General features: G+C 44.5%; 1 protein-coding gene across 1 annotated transcript in view; it reads right to left on the reverse strand.

Moving 5' to 3' along the window:
* Nucleotides 1-20997, reverse strand: part of LOC124721174 (dystrophin-like) — a 949029-nt gene that overhangs the window by 865181 nt on the left and 62851 nt on the right. The window contains exon 2 of the mRNA XM_047246008.1: nt 18584-18749. Coding sequence (XP_047101964.1) covers nt 18584-18659 — 76 coding nt within the window. The 5' untranslated portion in view covers nt 18660-18749. The remainder of the gene's footprint in view (nt 1-18583; nt 18750-20997) is intronic.

A 20997-nucleotide genomic window follows, 5' to 3' on the forward strand; every position in this document is an offset into this window, starting at 1 on the left:
TGTAGGAATCGGCAAGCCGTAAGTTAATTGCTCAAGCCGAAGTGCTCGAATCAATTACATCCCTTCCATGCAACTGCTGTGAGTGGATAGTAGTTTCTCCCTTTCCAGTCACTCACGCCTTCACATATACGTCACACAGCACCCACAACAGTGATGTGACAACGTAGGGTGACCACACACTATGGTAACTGCCATAGCATTTCCTTGGGTTTCATACTGTGCAGCACATAGCCACGAGGAGGAGGATTAGCATTTAGTGGAGCAGTCGTTCGGATTGGACAGGATGGTGAAGGAAGGAGGACGTGTCGTCTCCAGAGGGACAATCTGGAGCGCGCATCTTCAGTGATTTAGCGTAATCGTGGAAACATTAGTTTGGATGAGAATAAGAGGACTCGAAACCTGCCCCTCTCGAATGAGAGTTCAGTGCATCGTCCATTGCGCCTTTCTTGGCAACTTACTTTTCTGAGAACGTTTGTACGACACAAATGTAACCAGAATGTTATCAGAGCACATGTGGAAATTCGTCCAATTACCACGTTCATCTGCGCTAGCGAGCTGAAGGTCGCACGGGAATCTCCGTCGAAGAGAAAACGTCCGGCAAGGGTATTCACCTCGTCAGCTGACTGCCCGACATCATGAAACGACTATCAATTTTGAGAAATTCACATCGTCTCAGATTCTAGCCCAAAACTCTCTAAGTAACTCCTATTTCAGACAGCATTACTTTTATAAAAACAATGACAAAAAATGGCTCTGAGCACTATGGGACATAACATCTGAGGTCATCAGTCCCCTAGAACTTACCACTACTTAAACCTAACTAACATAAGGACATCACACACATCCATGCCCGAGGCAGGATTCGAACCTGCGACCGTAGCGATTGCGCGGTTCCAGACTGAAGCGCCTAGAACTGCTCGGCCACACTGGCCGACAAAACAATGACAAGGAATACACATAAAATGTAACGTAAAAACTGGTGTGGGTAGAGGGGTAATCCTTGAATTACTCGTGTGATTCAGAGGAGAATCTAATAGACGTTACGAACATTTCAAAAACTAACACGTGCCCTAAAAACCAGAACAAAATGAAGACATTTTTGTGAACGGAATTTCATCGTACATAGATGAGCAGGAAGGAGGAGCACTGCATCGTTAACTAAATACTGCAGTTCAGTGTCTTACATCTTACGTTAGTTAATCGATGCATTGCTAGTGAAAGAGCCATCAGTTAGTTACCACGATCCAGGTCTAATCTCTCCAATGCGGTCATCCCTGTGCGGAGTTCGACAAATGTTGAGAATAATAGAACAGAAGAGAATTCACGTAACGAACTGCTAATTCGAAAAAGTGATGTGTTACACGGAAACGCTGTTAAACTGAATATTCAAGACCAACGATACTGACAGCAGCATTCTGAAAACTCGACGGCGGTAAGTGAGATTTCCTTCCGCACCACAATGGAACTGCAACTGTGTTAGGTACCCTATTTTTATTTTCGCTGCATTCTACATTCCGAAGCGTAAGAAAGAATAAGAATAGGAACAGTGGAAATTGCTGTAAGTAGTTTTGAGACCAATATTTAGTAATAATTGCTTGCGTAAGTTACCACCATGGTTGCAAGTGTAACTTCAGAATGAATAATGTAAACGACCAGAAACAAACTATGTGTCAGTCATAACTTAGCTCCCGATGCCATAGTTGCTCAAGTACGCAGTGCACAGGAAAGTGAGTTTACGAACCATTTTAGATGTGTTTCAGAGGTAGGCTCGTCTTTCGCATTGATTCAACTGCACTGTAGGACATCGATGGCAACGACAGAAAATGTTACGAACGCTTGCAGAAATAAGACTGTAGAGGACGCTACTGAGTGACGGCATCTTTTCATTGTCCTTCAAGGATATACTGGTTACATGCTCTCACTGTCCAGCTTACAGGAATACACACATTATGACAGGGGAATCCTTTGTCGGTAAGCAAGAAATCACGGCATCAAGTTAAGTTAACGGGAGTTAAGTATTCTGCGACTTGTACATGATGCAGTGTCAGAACTGAGAAGCTTATCTTCAACAGATCCGCCTGGTAAACCTGTTCTCTCACAAAAGCATCTGTGTCCTATGTGTCCGTTGCTCGTACTCTCCGGTAATATCTCAATACTACCAGGTTTTGTTAACGGTTTCTGAGAACGCCTACAGAATGTTCATCAGCGAACAATCCCTTTGTCTTCACTCCGACAGTCTCTAAATTCAAGGTGTTAGACTCCTGGGACCGCTAATTCTGGGGCATTACACCGTTAGCACGTGTGATACAACGGTGTGGCGCATCAATCTTCGAGTTATATGACTTCCTCTAGCTTCCATATATCGAACACTGAGAGCGCAGTTGCAAATTCAGGAAATTGTAAAACATGCGCTCTTCCCTTCATAACGCTGCAACAGCACCCATACTTCGCAGTTCTAGCGCCCGAGCTTAAAACACAGACGGCTCCATGCTACGATGGCCCGCGAGTGTCCCACACCTACTTGTGCCCATCCAACATTCTTGGATGTCGGAGATTTTGTCTGTTCGGGGACTGGGTGTTGTGTTGCCATTATCTTCGTACTGTAACTCTCATGAAAAAAGCCTGCATGGCATCACATGACAAGTCTAAGCCTATTTAACTTCGTACCAGCGCACAGCTTGGCCCTAATGAATGCTTCGGATTGTCGAAATGCACTGTTGTATCTTCCGTTGATGAGATGGCTGTACGGGCACGTCCTGAAAGCCAATTATTTAAAAAAAATTTTTGGACACAATGGGAAGGGAAGTACAGCTGGTGTTCACTATACCATTTGCAACAGACGCATCACTATGTTATGTAGCACAGTTCACATATCTCAGGGACACAATGCACGCTAGTATAGCCGCATGGTATCTTATCGGGTCTATGTTACAATGTATTAATGGAAAAATTTGATTTCAAGGTTTCCTGCAAGGAAATGGTTTTGGTTCAAATGGTTCAAATGGCTCTGAGCACTATGGGACTTAACTTCTTAGGTCATCAGTCCTCTAGAACTTAGAACAAATAAAATCTACCTAACATAAGGACATCACACACATCCATGCCCGAGGCAGGATTCGAACCTGCGACCGTAGCGGTCGCGCGGTTCCAGACTGTAGCGCCTAGAACCGCTCGGCCACTGCGGCCGGCGAAATGGTTTTGTGGCAGCCATACGGATAACATTGTCCATAAAACGGATGAAGCGCAATGAATGGACATATTAATAATAAAATCCGTCTACTCTCTCGTACCCAATGTCGATTGTGGTGCTCTGGTTTGGAGCAGAGTGACGAGGAGGAGGAGGAGGAGGAGGAGGAGGAGGAGATTACTGTTTAACGTCCCGTCGTCAACGAGGTCATTAGAGACGGAGCACAAGCTCGGATTAGGGAAGGATGAGGAAGGAAATCGGCCGTGCTCTTTCTAAGGAACCATCCCGGCATAGCCGGACGCGGGATTGAACCGTCGTCCTCCCGAATGCGAGTCCAGTGTGCTAACCACTGCGCCACCTCGCTCGGTTGGAGCAGAGTGCAAGAAGCTCAGACGATTTTTGCGACGGCATCGGACGCGAATTTCTAGATCTCCGCTATCAGGTGGAGAATTGTACGTACCATTCCCCCTTAATATACCAGGCGTGCACTACACGCACGAAGCGGAGAGTAGGTTTTTTTTTCTTTTTTTGGGTAGGTTAGAGGAAAACGACCTACAAAGGACTGATGGATGGTGGTCGTCTCTGCGGGTAACACTGAACGTAAACAAACGTAACATATTGCGGATACAGAGGAAAAGAATGACACTACTGTTTAAATATTGATGAATCGCTGGAAACAGTATCTAGCTTAATATATCTAGGAGTAATTTTCCAGAGAGACCTAAAGTCGAATTACCACATAAACAATAGTGGGAAAAGCAGACGCCAGACAGATTCATAAGAAGAAACTAAAGAAAATTTAACTCATCCATGAAAGAACTTGCTTACAATGCGCTTCTTCGACCGATTATTGAGTACCGTTCACCAATTCGAGACCCTTACCCGGTCTTAGAAGAGACAGAGAAGATTACAACGAAGAACGGCTCATTCCGTCACGGGATCGTTCAATCGGCGCGAGAACGCTGCACAGATTCTCAAAAACTCCAGTAGCAGACGCTGCAGCCGAGGCGTTGTGCCTCGCGGAGGGTTCTACCATTGAAATTCCGAGAGAGTACATTCCGGGAAGATTCGGACAGCACCATACTTCCTCCCACAAACATCTCACGAAACGACCACGATGAAAAAAGTTCGCAGTATTAGAGCTAATACAGAGGCTTACCGATAATTCTTCCTCCCACGCGCCATTCTCGAGTGGATCAGGAAAAGGGAGAGATCGGTTAATGGCACCAGAAGTATCCTCCGCTACAAACCGCGAGGTTGTTTGCGGAGTATTGATGTAAATGTAGTATAGTGTTTTTACTTTGGCAATGCAATCACATGAGACAACAAATTAATTACTACCACGAGACATCACACTAATATCTCGAAAACTGTCTCAGTTCGACAAGGAAGAGAGTCTACACGTTTCTTCAGATACTCCATTTACAACTGAGGCCACTAAATGACGGTTAGATGCCATAGAGCTCCAAAATAGCGAGAATTTTTCTCTCTACGATTGACACACAACTCGAGATGGTCCCAGACTTTGCTATGGGATTAGGACCTGTTGATTTAGCAGATCAGTCAAGGGTCCATAGAAAATTATATATATATATATATATATATATATATATATATATATATATATATATATATTCCTAAGGGACCAAACTGCTGAGGTCATCGGTGGTCCATAGAATGCAGAAGTGTTCTTCAAACCAGGAACGAATGTGTGCAGCCTCGTGAACACGCAGTTACAGACTTCTCCACGCAGCAGGAAATGGTGTTTCACTGAACAGGTGTCTTCAAATTGTTCAAATGTGTGTTAATTCCTGAAGGACCAAACTACTGAGGTCATCGGTCCCTAGACTTACACTCTACTTAAACTAACTTATGCTAAGAACAACACTCACACCCATGCCCGAGGGAGGACTCGAACCTCCGGCGGGAGGGGCCGCACAATAGTGACATGGCGCCTCTAACCACTCGGCCATGTGTCTTCAAACTGGTGCATTGGTGAGATGATTGCCTCAATGCTCACTGTGATTTTGGCTGATTGGCATACCGATTCTGGACTGTACAGATTTCAAATGGAAACCTTTTGATTGCCCCTCGTACACTGTAAGGCAAAAAGAAATAGACACACCGCGAAACCATTATCCAAGAGGGACGAAAATTAGTAGATGTGATATATATGTACAGACAAACATGTGATTAAAATGTCAGAAAAATTGGATGATTTATTACAGAGAGAACTTCACAAACTGCAGAAGTCAATAACGCGTTGGTCCACCTCTGGCCATTAAGCAAGTAATTACTCAGTTTGGCATTGATTGGTAGAGTTGTTGGGTGTTGTTCTGAGGGATACCATGCCAAATGCTGTCCAATTGGCGCGTTAAATCGTCAAAACCAGGGCTAGCTGGAGGGCCCTGTCCATAATGCTCCAAACTATTTCAATTGGGGAGAGATCCGGCGACGTTTCTGGCCAAGGTAGTGTTTGGCAACGAAGAAGACACGCAGTATAAACTCTCAATGTGTGCCAGAAGGCATTAGCTTGGTGAAATGTAAGCCCACGATGGCTAGCTGTCAAGGACAACAAAACGGGACATAGAAAATCGTCGACGTACTGCTGTGTTGTAAGGATGCTGCGGACGACAACCAAAGGGGGTCTTGCTATGAAAAAAAATGGCACCCCCGACCATCATTCCTCGTTGTCGGGCTGTATGGCGGGCAACAGTCAAGTTGGTATTCCACCGCTCTCCAGGTCGTCTCCAGACACGTCTTCGGTCTGGAATCTCATTTACTGCAGTAGAATTATCATCAGTGATGATTCCTGCTTCGAACTGAGCTATGATGACCATCGAAGACGTGTCTGGACACGCTCCGGACAGTGGTGGGTTACTATCTTGACCGTCGTCTGCCAATCGACCCGTCAACCAAGAGTAATTGTTTGTCTGTCTTTCTTTCTTTCTTTTGCTTGTGCCGTTTTCTCGCAATGACGCAGGGTCGGCATGGTTAATCGGAATTACCAAGGTTAATTGAAGGAGTGGCCGGATGCCCTTCCTGTCGCCAACCCGTAGACCCTGGCACAGGATTAGTGTGCCCCAATTGTCTGTGTCTAGTGTAATCCACGGAATAGTGTAAATGTGTTCAGATGTCTGCGAGCCGTGTAACTGAGGCGCAATGTGGGGACCAGCGCAGTATTCAGTATTCACCTAGTGGAATGTGGAAAACCGCCTAAAAACCACATCCAGTCTGGCCGGCACACCGGCCTCCATCGTTAAGCCACCGGGCGGATTCGAACCGGAGCCGGCACGTCTACCCGAGTCCAGGAAGCAGCGCATTTGCGCTCTCGGCTAACCTGGCTGGTTCAAGAATAACTGTCTGTGATGCCATTTTATTTAATAGCAGCACCGCTTTGGTTGTCTTCCGCGGCACCGTGACAGCACAGCGGTATGTCGACGATTTCCTACGCTCCCTTCATGGCAAACCTCCCTAGGCTTACATTTCAGCAAGACAACGCCGTCTGGCACACGGCGAGAGTTTCTACTGTTTGTCTTCGTGGTTGTCAAACTCCACCTTGGCCAGCAAGGTCGCCGAATCTCTTCGCAATTGAGAACGTTTGGACCATTATGGGCAGGCCCCTACAACTAGCTCTGTTTTTCACGATCTAACGTGTCAATTGTACTGAATTTGGCATCACATCCCTTGGGAGGGTATCCAGCAACTGTCTCAGTCAATGCTGAATAACTGCTTATATGAGGGCCAGGTGGACCAGTGCTTTACTGGGTTGCTCAGTTTGTGACGCTCTTTCTCTTGAGGAAATCGTACAATAATTATAATAATTTGTTTCTCTATACATCTGCATCACATCTACCGATATCCATCGCAATTGGACAACGTCTTCGTGGTACTTTTCTTCTTCTTTTTCTTCTTCTCAAGAAGATATAGCGGCTCTTTTATAAAGTGTTGTGCATACAGATAATTTCATCAATCCTTCTCTCTACACCCCCCACCCCCCGTCGCTCCTCGCTCTCTCTCGCTCTCTCTCTCTCTCTCTCTCTCTCTCTCTCTCTCTCTCTCTCTCTCTCTGACGCATGAAAAGTTGAACGAAATGTTTAAAACGGGAATCACTGCACACGCTTAGAAACATGTGTCCATGTCCCATGCCGGGATCTTGTGTTCGCTAGCGTTACGACGAGACTGCTCTCCCACAGAAGGAGGCAACGAGCAGCTATCAGTGTTGCGATTATCACACCGACAGATAAGAGTCTTAACTTATATCCCTGTCACTGATTATAATCTAAAGTTGTAACGTAGCCTCACGTGGCACATAAGGAAGAGCTTGTTGCGCCGACTGGCTAAGAGAATTTTTCAGGACAGCTGCCATCAGGACTATTCACAGAATTTTCTTTCTGCTAAGCATCTGTACCCTCGATGCATGTATTTTCTTCAGAAGATATGTTTTCATTCGCTTAAATAAAAATAACTGCGGTCCTATGGTTAACTATTTTCTTGCAGAAACTCAAAGCAAATGTTTCCTGTACCGTGCTTTGCTATGCAGTACGTCTGTGTTACTGATGAATGTACGCATCTAGGTTTACTCTTCCGGCAATTTAGAAACAGAGACTACTCTTTACGGCAACACTGTATTGTCTTCTGACGTATTCCGAACTCCAACAAACAGCACTGGGGAAGGGTGTTTACTGTCCTGCAATTTCCAGAAATACGTCTTCTGTTTGTTACATGTATGTTGTTGATGGTTGCACACATTTATGTAGGATGCTTGTGAGATATGAAATGCCGCAGAGTAGTGTACATGACACGTGTACTACCATTGCTGTCTTAAATCCGCATTACGCACACTGTTTCACTCATTCGTGAAGAAGTATTAGTTCTGTTTAATATCCCGACAGTACAAAAAATGCTAGAAACGCAGTTCTGCTTACTTCTTATAAATTATAGGTAAAATGTAACCATAGCTGCCATGGGAAATGTGCCACCCCAGCAACCCACGACACATCTGGTCGCTAGAAGTCTCGATTTCAGTGGGTGGATTGAAGAAACAAAAACTCACAGATTTAAGCAAAGTATTTACGGTGAATTTTGTGCAAAGGAAACATTTTGGACCAGAGTACGGTAGGACCCGTGTGTGTGTATTTTATTCCTATTATTACATCAGCACTCTGATCCCTTTAAGAGAGATGAATGGTTGAAATGGCTCTGAGCACTATGGGACTTAACATCTCTGGTCATCCGTTCCCTAGAACTTAGAACTACTTAAACCTAACTAACCTAAGGACATCACACACATCCATGCCCGAGGCAGGCTTGGAACCTTCGACCGTAGCAGTCGCGCGGTTCCGGACTGAGCGCCTAGAACCGCTAGACCACCGCGGCCGGCTAAGAGTGATGACAAAAGAACTATCGAGAGTTACAGAAACTGACGGTTCAATAGTTGCTTTTACAAGAAGCACGTATCAGCTTTTCAGATGCCATTTCCTTCATAGTATGCACTATTCTTCATTTGGGAATTATGACTAAATGAATAGTGTGTGGTGCAAGACCCAGTGTTTCTAGGAATATTTTGCTCGTACTTTTCAAATCTCACTTAAAATCACTAAAATTAAAATGGTGAATTGTGTAACCGTAATACGACTGCTTTAAGACTAATTTTGTATTTACACGTGAAACAGTATATTGCCAAGGAGATAATGTACATTGTACCAACGACTGATTGAGGAATGTCGTACACGTAACAACTAAGAGGGAAAGTATGTAAGACCGAAAATGTAATGTCTTGTATTACTGTAAGTGAACGAAATTAAAATCTTGGAATGAGAAGTGTCGGAGTATAAATCAGGAATAAACTTCAATATGACAAACAGCACTACGAGCAGAAAATGAAATATCTTCGTGGGGTTCTTTTCTACTATTTAGTTACACATCTGTACACAAGAGAGCTAATGGCTTAATGAAATAGGATGATTCAAGAACGCTAATGATGACTAATTTTGGAAAACAGTAAAGTGAATAGAAAAGAAGACGTTGGAAACACTTTCATGATTGGGAAACATAGCTGTGCTCGAATAATTGGTAAGAAAACGCAGAGAAATGAAGAAAGTGAAATTTTGGAGATAAGACAGGACGATTTATAAAACGTTTATACGAAAGACTAACGGGCTGCAGTCCAATACACGTAAAGTATTATTATCACTATTATTATTATTATTATTATTATTATTATCTTTCCTTTCTCAGACGTTATGTCTGGTTAAAAATGGAAAGTCGGATCTTGATCAAGCGTGACTTCCTTTTAACTGTACGGTATTGCATTATTGTTATTTACTATTAATACCGTCAAACCAAAAGTTAAACTACTAAAAACAAATAACGTTGTTGTTGCCTGTGTTTCACAGTTAAAATTTTTTCCCAGAACACACGTTTCGCATGGCCAGTGTCGAGACGTAGTGTTTTGTCAGGATGCAAGATGAATTAGGCACCGATGGTTCAAGGACACAGCTGCAGTCCACACGCGACTAACTAATTCGCTGTTACTCTCTGCCTTGGACTAACTGCTGTAGTATCACACAGTTCCCTTACAAAATGTGATGATGATGAGCATGTTCTACGCAAGAGCAAATTCCAGTAACAATGATATTTTTTAATAACCTGCTGTCGTGACAGACATCAGAAAGCCCCTGAATGTTCAGCGAAAACTTTGTTTTTGTAGTGCTGACTCGACTCATAAAACAGTGATTTTGTAGTATGTTCATTTAACTATTAGATAAAAATACCGATACGTAATTACAGCCTCAGGTCGTTGTCAGAGAACCTATCACACTGAGAACAAATGTCCATATCAGCGTGAAAAGGAAAGTCTTCATGCCCGGGAACAGCGCGTGCATTATTATTTGAAATGAAGGTAGTGACCAATCTAATCTGTGAAGTACAGCCGCCATACTTACAACACTAGCGTTTGTCTATTAAAGCGTACCACACCATGGAAAATTTGACGCCTTCAAAACGAAAAAAAACATCCAGTCGACTCAGAGGACATCAGAGACGGAGTAGAGGCTCGGATTACGAAAGGCTGTGGAAGAAAATGGGCCGTGTCCTTTTCAAAGGAAATAGGGCGGCCTTTGCCTGAAGCCATTTGGCGAGACCACGGAAAACCTAAAAAGCCACGTTGTTAATAAAGTACCACCTTTGGACAAGTGGTATACGAGGGTAGTACATAAGGCACAAAATTGCAAAATAATCCAACATACGTCAAATTGGATAAATTGTTTATACAGGATATGGTGAGACTCCAAACCGAACTTATTCGTTAAAACGCAGTTGAAATTTTGTATATACATTTCATTCCGTAAGTCTGTCCATTAATATATTATGGCTGTATATTTGAATTTCTTATTGATTATTTAATAACCTGCCTTTTTCTGCCTTATGAAGGTTGGCGATGTTTTATTAATGTCATTAGCAGAATGCTTGTATTCTAGCAAACGAGCACTGAATGCTGAGGGTCTGGCTTCACTAACACTAACAAGTTTATTCGTATTAACATGTTCTCTAAATCTTGTTTTGAGGTTTCCGGACTACATACTAAATGAACAGACAGACTTACGGAATAAGTTGTATATACCAAATTTGAAATGTGTTCTTTTGGAGTCTCTCCATATCCTGCATTGGAAATTGTCGAATTTTTCATGATACGTTGGACTATTTTCCAATTTTCTGCCTTTTGTATATTTTACACTCGTATGCCAATTTTCCAAAGATGGTGTCTTACATATATGAGTGCACGCTACAGATGCATATAAATACGATCTCAGAAGTAACGTAAGGGAGACAATATAGTCTCTGACCAGTCAGTTCCACATTTACACGATATGACAGTTACGTCAGACGTGATCAAGAATTGTCACTGCTGCCTAAGATTTGGCAGCGGTAACATACCTTTACACTGTGAGATACATAATTAAAAAAATTTCGTTCTGCTGGTATGTATATATATTGTCTGTACTATTTATCGTCCGCGTTTCACTTCCGTACAAGTCTATGCTTTAGATAAATACCTCCAGAAAAACGTCCGAATATTTAAATTTATACTCCTTGTTAACGGATTTATCTTTTTCAGAAATACTTCTCTTGTTATTGTTAGAATGCATTTAATGGACTCTATACTCGAACCATCGTCACTTTGCTGGACAAATAGCAAATTTTGTCTTCCACTTCTAGTGTCACTTCTTAATCTGATTCTCCCAGCATCGCCTGAGTTAGTTGAACTACCTATCATTATGGTCAAATTGCTTTCGTTAATGTTCATCTTACAACCTCATTTCAGTATACTATCCATTCCGTACAATGTTCTTCCAACACCTTTACCGTCTCTGATAGAATTACTATGCCACGGACAAACCTCATTTATTATTTCATCTCCCTCATCTAGTCTGGATACATAAATAAATAAAATAAATTCATTCCCATTCCAAAGTTCTCCTCGGTTTCCTTCATAACTTGCTCAGTGTACATACTGAAAAACAACAAGTATAGATTACAACCGTCTCTCACTCCGTTCTCAACTATCAACTCCCATTCATGTCTAGTGGTTACTGTACCTGTTGTAGACAAACTTTTGCTCTCCGTATTTTATATTCGCTACCTTCAGAATTCTAAATTGTGTATTCCAGTCAACACCATCAAAATTATTCTCTAAATCTACAAATGCTATAACCATTTTTCGACCTTTCTTCTAACATAAGTCATAGTGTCAATATTGCTACATTTTTCCAGAACCGAAACTGATCCTTCTCCAGGTCGACTTTTACTTGTCTTTTCATCCATCTGTAAACAGTTCGAATCGGAATTTTACAAATAAGATTTATTAAACTAATGATTCGGCACTAATCATACCTGTTAGCAGCAACCTTCTTTGAAACTGAAATTATTACATTGTGTATGTGGTGACTGTCCTTTTGTTCTTTCGGAGATGTCCGAAAGAACGGGCACGAAATCTACACATATCAAAAAAAGTTTAGCATCACCTCGGTTCCGAGAGTTCCGGAACATGTACAGAAAACTGGAATAGAGATCAACATAAACATCATTTCCACCCTTTTTATTGCTCATGAAAACCACACATTGCATGTTGTACCACCATACAGCGAAACCTTCAGAGGTGGTGGTCCAGATTGCTTTACACACCGATACCTCTAATACCCAGTAGCGCGTCCTCTTGCATTGATGCATGCCTGTATTCGTCGTGGCATACTATCCACAAGTTCATCAAGGCACTATTGGTCCAGATTGTCCCACTCCTCAACGGCGATTCGGCGTAGATCCCTCAGAGTGGTTTGTGGGTCATGTCGTTCATAAACAGCCCTTTTCAATATATCCCAGGCATGTTCGGTAGGGTTCATGTCTGGAGAACATGCTGGCCACTCTAGTCGAGAGATGTCGTTATCCTGAAGGAAGTCATTCACAAGAAGTGCACGGCGGGGGCGCAAATTATCGTCCATGAAGAAGAATGCCTCGCCAATATTCAGCTGATATGGTTGCACTATCGGTCGGAGGAAACCATCCACGTATCGTACAGCCGTTACGGCGCTTTCCATGACCACCAGCAGCGTTGGTCGGCCCCACATATTGCCACCCCAAAACAGCAGGGAACCTCCAACTTGCTGCACTCGCTGGACAGAGTGTAGAAGGCGTTCAGCCTGACCGGGTTGCCTACAAACACGTCTCTGACCGTTGTCTGCTTGAAGGCATATGCGACACTCATCGGTGAAGAGAACGTGATGCCAATCCTGAGTGGTCCATTCGGTATTTTGTTGGCCCATCTGTACTGCGCTGCATGGTGTCTTGGTTGTGAAGATGGACCTCGCCTTGGACGTTGGGAGTGAATTGTGCATCACGCAGCCTATTGCGCACAGTTTGAGTCGTTACCCGACGTCCTGTGGCTGCACGAAAAGCATTATTCAACATGGTGGCGTTGTTGTCAGGGTTCCTCCGAGCCATAATCGTTAGGTACCCGTCATCCACTGCAGTAGTAGCCCTTGATCATGAGCGAAGCACGTCATCGACATTTCCTGTCTCTCTGTCTCCCCTCCACGTCCGAACAACATCGCTGTGGTTCCTTCCGAGACGCCTGGACCCTTCCCTTGTTGAGAGCCCTTCCTGGCACGCCGGCCGGTGTGGCCGTGCGGTTCTAAGCGCGTCAGTTTGGAACCGCGCGACCGCTACGGTCGCAGGATCGAATCCTGCCTCCGGCATGGATGTGTGTGATGTCCTTAGGTTAGTTAGGTTTAAGTAGTTCTAAGTTCTAGGGGACTGATGACCTCAGTAGTTAAGTCCCATAGTGCTCAGAGCCATTTGAACCACTTGAACCTTCCTGGCACAAAGTAACAATGCGGACGCGATCCAACCACGGTACTGACCCTCTAAGCACGGTTCAACAACAGACAACACGAGTCGTGTACCTCCTCCCTGGGGGAATGACTGGAACTGATCGGCTGTCGGAGCGCTTCCGTCTAATAGGCGCTGCTCATGCATGGTTGCTTCCATCTTTCGGCGGGTTTAGTGATATCTCTGAACAGTCAAAGAGACTGTGTCTGTGATACAATACACACACTCAAGGTCTATTTTCAGGAGTTTTGGGAACCGGGGTGATGCAAAACTTTGGTTGACGTGTGTATAATAAAGGCAGGGGCGGCCAGCGATCACTCCGGTGCGGATGAACACCACGCTCGAACTCTTACGCGAATCGGCCAAATGCCGCGAGTAATGATGACAATGGGCGAGGGGAACTACATCAGTGGTGTGTGGATAAGTTGAGGGTTTGGATCTGACGGGAGACATGCTAGGGTAGGCCGTGCAGTTGCGACGACCCTGTGTCAAGATGGTGCAATGGTCAGCGCATCTACCTAGTAAGCAGGAGACCTGGGTTCCAATCCCGGTCTGGCTCAAATTTGCAACTTTTCCCATTGATTTAAATCAATGCCCACCGGCAGCTTGTGTAATTAATTCTGCTGTGTCTTGATTATTATATTCTACTTGAGGTCTGAGTGTATTACGCCCGTCTCATAACTTGCGTATCAGATGGAGTAGTTCTCCTGGGGTTCTCAATGATTTTGGGAAAATGATGTCCACTTCAGGTGTTTTGACATTCATTTCACTTTTATAGCTCTTCTAAATATTGCTTGGACATTTCTGCCTTACCTTCCTTGTCAAGCACTAGCTTGACATTCCCGCTCTTTATGGTCATACAGATGCTTGTCTCTTCTCCCACAGTTTCTTATTTTTATCTTTGCCTTCTTTCTTTAATTACATTCAGTATGTCTTGCATAACCTAATGATTTCATTAAGGCCTCGCTTTTTCTCCTATGTCATCCTCTGCTGCCTTCGCTGTTTACGTCAATCGTTGCCCAATGCCCCTTTTCAAATTCTCTTCAACCAGTGTTCCTTTCAATTTATCTAATTCATATCTTAATTTTATACATTTCTGTATGTTTTCCTTCAGTGTTATCTCGCAGTTTAAAACCTATTAATTACGGCCAGAGTCTCCATCTACCCCTGGAAATATTTTGTACTTTAAAACCTAGTTTCGAAATCTGCCATATATAGTTAATTTGAAACCTTCCGGTGCCCCCAGAGCTCTTCCAAATATGCAGCTTTCTTTTACGACTATTAAACGAAGTGCTAGGGATGATTAAATTGCGCGCTGTGTAAAATTCTAGGAGAGGCTACATTTTTCATTCCATTTTCCTCATTCCACAGTGTTCTTCATTTTCTGTCTTTTCCTTTTGCTGCTATCGAACTCTTGACCCCCATTAATTTTCGTTTCCCTTAACTATCTGAATGATTTCTTTTAGCTCATCATACATTCCTTCAATCTCTCTATCATGTTTGGAGCTAGTAGGTATATAAACTTGTGTTATTGTGGTGGGTTTTAGCTTCACGTCTGGCTTGGCTGCAATAATGCGTTTAGTATTTTGTTCATAGTAGCTCTCCCTCAGTCCTGTTTTACTGTTGATTATCAGACCTACTCATATTCCCGTTTGATTTTGTATTTATAGCTCTTTACCTACCTGACCGTAAGTCCTGTTCATCCTACCACCGCACTTCACTAATTACCATTGTATCAAACTTCAACCTATCTAATTCTTACATACTGACTTACATACTGTAGTAATGGTACCCGTCGTTCTCCGAAGGAGACTTAAGCATTCGTTGCCAGATGTAATGCAGTGTCCAGCTGAAATGTTGCGTTTAGAGCGTTGACCTGTTGAAATGTAGCACGTGGAACTGTGTGAAGGAGGTAAAGTATCTCGGGCACAAAAACACCCCTGATCTATCACTTGTCCGACCTGCCATTAATACATACGAGCTGAGATCGTATGTTGCATGCAATGGCGCCTGAAACGATCATAATTAGCGTTTGTCCGCTATGTCCCACAGCAATGTAGGCTTCCCAAGGATGGTCACCACATCTACGTACTTAATAATCCCTACAGAACGGAGTGAAGCGGGTCTCTTCAGCAGACGCTGCATTTAACCACTCACACAACCAACGACAGCCTTCACTCGGCCATTGCAGGTTGAGGAGTTTGTGGTTTCTGGACACTGATGATCGACAAAATAGCAAGTTTGAAATGATAATGAAATCAAGACCCTACGCTGCCGACAGGCGTTGATATACATCAACGGGGACAGCTGAAAATGTGTGCCCCGACAGGAACTCGAACCCGGGATCCCCTGCTTATATGGCAGACGCTCTATCCATCTGAGCCACCGAGGGCACAGAGGATAGTGTGACTGCACGCTCCCTGTGAGACCCACATTCCCAACTTAATGTCCACACAGTACATTCTTAGTGCTTCTGCCCATTACATTCATTACTCGCGGCAGACAAACTTACCGAGTCCCGTAAGTTAGGGCAATACGTGTGCATCCACACAAAACAAGGTGGTCAACGGCCGGTTAGCCTTAACTATATGAAGATGGTATCTGTTCTTTCGGACACGTGTGTTCTCTGGTTCCTCACACCCATTATTGTTACAACAACGAACCGAAATTGTGTGTTACAATAAACGCATTACTTGGAGACGAATAAGCCTACCTTCTTTGTCCTCATTCACGCATTGTGTCGCACCCTTTAATATCGAGACAATTTTTCCACTTGGTTTCACTTTTCCACTTTGTTGGTCAGCTCTTCAGTGACTGAGCTTGACGTAACAATACCTTTTCCGTAAATACTGAACCTTTCGATACCAGCATCGGTTTTGACGAATAAGGTTATCAAAATGGACAACCACCGCTTACTGAAATCCCATATGCTTAAATACTCGGCATAACAAGGATTATACAGGGTGATCAAAAAGTCAGTATAAATTTGGAAACTTAATAAACCACGGAATAATGTAGATAGAGGGGTAAAAATTGACACACATGCTTGGAATGACATGGGGTTTTATTAGAACAAAACAAAAAGTTCACAAAATGTCCGACAGATGGCGCGTGAAAGATCTCTTGCGCGCGTCGTTTGGTGACGATCGTGTGCTCAGCCGCCACTTTCGTCACGCTTGGCCTCCCAGGTCCCCAGACCTCAGTCCGTGCGATTATTGGCTTTGGAGTCACCTGAAGTCGCAAGTGTATCGTGATCGACCGACATCTCTAGGGATGCTGCAAGACAACATCCGCCACCAATTCCTCTCCATAACTCCGGACATGCTTTACAGTGCTGTTCACAACATTATTCCTCGACTACAGCTATTGTTGAGGAATGATGGTGGATATATTGAGCATTTCCTGTAAAGAACATCATCTTTGCTTTGTCTTACTTTGTTATGCTAATTATTGCTATTCTGATCAGATGAAGCGCCATCTGGCGGACATTTTTTGAACGTTTGTATTTTTTTGGTTCTAATAAAACCCCATGTCATTCCAAGCATGTGTCAATTTGTACATCTCTATCTACATTATTCCGTGATTTATTCAGTTTTCAAATTTATACTGACTTTTTGATTACCTGGTCCTTGTTCTCATGACACCACATTCGTCGGCTTCGCCCACTAACGACCGAACTGCCACCTTTCAACTTAACCTCCATCTCCGGCTACACTACAGATTGGTCTGTCACCATTCGATATTGCAGTGCCTGTGTTATTCTGAATTGCGATGCAATTTTCCTTTGAACATGCATGCATGCATGTCCAAAGAACTGCGGCGACTACAGCCATTATGAAATACATTAAATGTAATCGCAATTGGAAATTGTGGTAAGGACTATGGGGCCAAACTGCTGAGGTCATCGGTCCCTAGGCTTACGCACTACTTAATCTAACTTAAACTTACGCTAAGGATCACACACACACACACACACACACACACACACACACACACACACACACACACGCCCGAGGGAGGTCTCTAACCTCCGACGGGGGGAGCCGCGCGAACCGTGACAAGACGACTCAGACCGCACGGCTACACCTTGCGGCTAATCGCAATTGGGAGGACGCATGTCCAATGGAGCATTGCATCATAACTTGGTATAACACAGGCACTGCAGTATCGTATTTATCAGCCGACATCGGGCAAGCAATTTTCAAATAAAGCGTCTCGCCTGTACGGGAATATTGTGTGTGAAATCTTATGGGACGTAACTGCTAAGGTCATCAGTCTCTAAGCTTACACACTACTTAACCTAAATTATCCTAAGGACAAACACACACACCCATGCCCGAGGGAGGACTCGAACCTCCGCCGGGACCAGCCGCACAGCCCATGACTGCAGCGCCTTAGACCACTCGGCTACGGGAATATTCATAATGGATGTATGAGTACACGTTGTAGACAAATGGTTGACAACATATGGAAAAATGGGCCAGGCCTCGAGCCGTTCTCGGACAGCTTAATGGTAAGGCGAACGCTGTCTATACGGTAAGCGGGAAATCTGGATTAGAGTCCCTGATGGCTGGCCATATTCGCAATTGCGAATAAATTTCACCTACTCTGTCACCTGGCCTTGAAATTCTTTTTCACATTCATGGGCTGCTTCGACCTTGCGCTACACTACACGTCCGTAAGCACAAAAAGTAATATAAAAGCAAAATATTGTCTGTGCTCTGTTCTATGTCTGTCTATGCACGCATGAGATCACAAGCCACTAGTCAAGTCTGACATCGGTACTTTCAACCCACCCTTTCTTCCGTTCATACAAAGAAGGCGTCACTTGGCGTCTACGTTCTCCTTCCCTCTGCGATCTTCATCATTAGTGCTGGTTACTGTTCTCTAAGCACATATGTTACGAGTTTGGGTCGTTCGGAACATTGCGACGAATTTTACTGTCCTAACATGTGTTGGTCTGTCGGCAGCAAGGGCAACTGTGGAGGAGAGAAGTGGGCGTGGACTTACTCTGCCAGTTGTCTGCGACGAGCTGCATGGCCTGCTGCAGCTGCCGGCGCGTCGGCGATGCGGGCCCCGCCGCCATCTTCGCTGTGGAGGCGCGCCGCGCTGTTATCTCGCGTCGCTGCTGCTGCTTATGTAATTGCCGCCTACGGACACCACCGCGGCTCACACACTGCAAAAACGTCGCTGCTGTCGAACGCCTTCTGTTGGATTACGGAAGGTGGGAGGGGCGGAGGAAAAGGGGTGGGGGGCACTCACGTCGGAGGCGGCCGTGCGACAGCCTAGGCTCGCAGATCGCGCGTAAACTCGGTTTACGCCACACGGGATTTCCGCGTACTTCGTACACATCGCGAGGCGGAAACGTCTGGTTCAGCAGGAAGAATTTTATGCGAAATTTATTGGCGCTGGAAAGTCATAGTGACAGAATGATTTACGAGACACAGCATTAAGTATATATCGTTATATCGTTTGTTTCGCCAAAACACATTTGAAGCCTAATCCTACTGGTTGAAACCTCCACTGATTCCTGCTAATAGTCAGCCACCTTTCTTTTTCTGAAGACGGTTCTGATCACGCACTTTGGGAATAATAATGTACACTACTGGCCATTAAAATTGCTACACCTAGAAGAAATGCAGATGATAAACGGGTATTCATTGTACAAACATATTATACTAGAACTGACATGTGATTACATTTTCACGCAATTTGGGTGCATAGATCCTGAGAAATCAGTACCCAGAACAACCACCTCTGGCCGTAATAACGGCCTTGACACGCCTGGGCATTGAGTCAAACAGAGCTTGGATGGCGTGTACACGTACAGCTGCCCATGCACCTTCAACACGATACCACAGTTCATCAAGAGTAGTGACTGGCGTACTGTGACGAGCCAGTTGCTCGGCCACCATTGACCAGACGTTTTCAATTGGTGAGAGATCTGGAGAATGTGCTGGCCAGGGCAGCAGTCGAACGTTTTCTTTATCCAGAAAGGCCCGTACAGTACCTGCAACATACGGTCGTGCATTATCCTGCTGAAATGTAGGGTTTCGCAGGGATCGAATAAAGGGTAGAGCCACGGGTCGTAACACATCTAAAATGTAACGTCCACTGTTCAAAGTGAAGTCAATGCGAACAAGAGGTGACCGAGACGAGTAACCAATGGCACCCCATACCATCACGCCGTGTGATACACCAGTATGGCGATGACGAATACACGCTTTCAATGTGCGTTCACCGCGATGTCGCCAAACACGGATGCGACCATCATGATGCTGTAAACAGAACCTGGATTCATCCGAAAAAAATAACGTTTTGCCATTCGTGGACCAGGTTCGTCACTGAGTACACCATCACAGGCGCTCCTGTCTGTGATGCAGCGTCAAGGGTAACCGCAGCCATGGTCTCTGATCTGATAGTCCATGCTGCTGCAATCGTCGTCGAACTGTTCGTGCTGATGGTTTTTGTCTTGCAAACGTCCCCATCTGTTGACTCAGGGATCGAGACGTGTCTGCACAATCCGTTACAGCCATGCGGATAAGATGGCTGTCATCTCGACTGCTAGTGATACTAGGCCGTTGGGATCCAGCACGGCGTTCCGTATTACCCTCCTGAACCCACCGATTCCATATTCTGCTAACAGTCATTGGATCTCGACCAACGCGAGCAGCAATGTCGCGATTCGATAAACCGCAATCGCGATAGGCTACAATCCGACCTTTATCAAAGTCGGAAACGTGATGGTACGCATTCCTCCTCCTCACACGAGGCATCACAACAACGTTTCACCAGGCAACGCCAGTCAACTGCTGTTTGTGTGTGGGAAATCGGTTGGAAACTTTCCTCATGTCAGCACGTTGTAGGTGTTGCCACCGGCGCCAGTCTTGTGTGAGTGCTGTGGAAACCTCATCATTTGCATATCACAGCATCTTCTTCCTGTCGGTTAAATTTCGCGTCTGTAGCACGTCATCTTCGTGGTGTAGCAATTTTAATGGCCAGTAGTGTAATGTGGTTATAGAATTACGCTGAGGTTACAGAAGACACGAGATAGCTATATTCGCATATACAGATGGCGGTAGTAGCGCGTACCATAGGTATAAAAGGGCAGTGCATTGGCGGAGCTGTGATTTGTACCAAGGTGATTCACGTGAAAAGGTGTCCAACGTGATTACGGCCGCACAGAAGGATTTAACAGATTTTGAATGCGGAATGATAGTAGGAGCTAGATGCATGGGATATTCCATTTCGGAAATCGTTAGGGAATTCAATATTGCAACATCTATGGTGTCAAGAATGTGCCGAGAATGCCAAATTTTAGGCATTATCTCTCACCACGGACAACCATCACTTAACGACCAGGAGCAACGGCGTTTGCGTAGAGTTGTCAGTGCTAACAGACAAGTAGCAATGTATCCGTTAGG

This window comes from Schistocerca piceifrons, chromosome X, assembly GCF_021461385.2.
Source record: "Schistocerca piceifrons isolate TAMUIC-IGC-003096 chromosome X, iqSchPice1.1, whole genome shotgun sequence".
Taxonomy (NCBI): Eukaryota; Metazoa; Arthropoda; class Insecta; order Orthoptera; family Acrididae; genus Schistocerca; species Schistocerca piceifrons.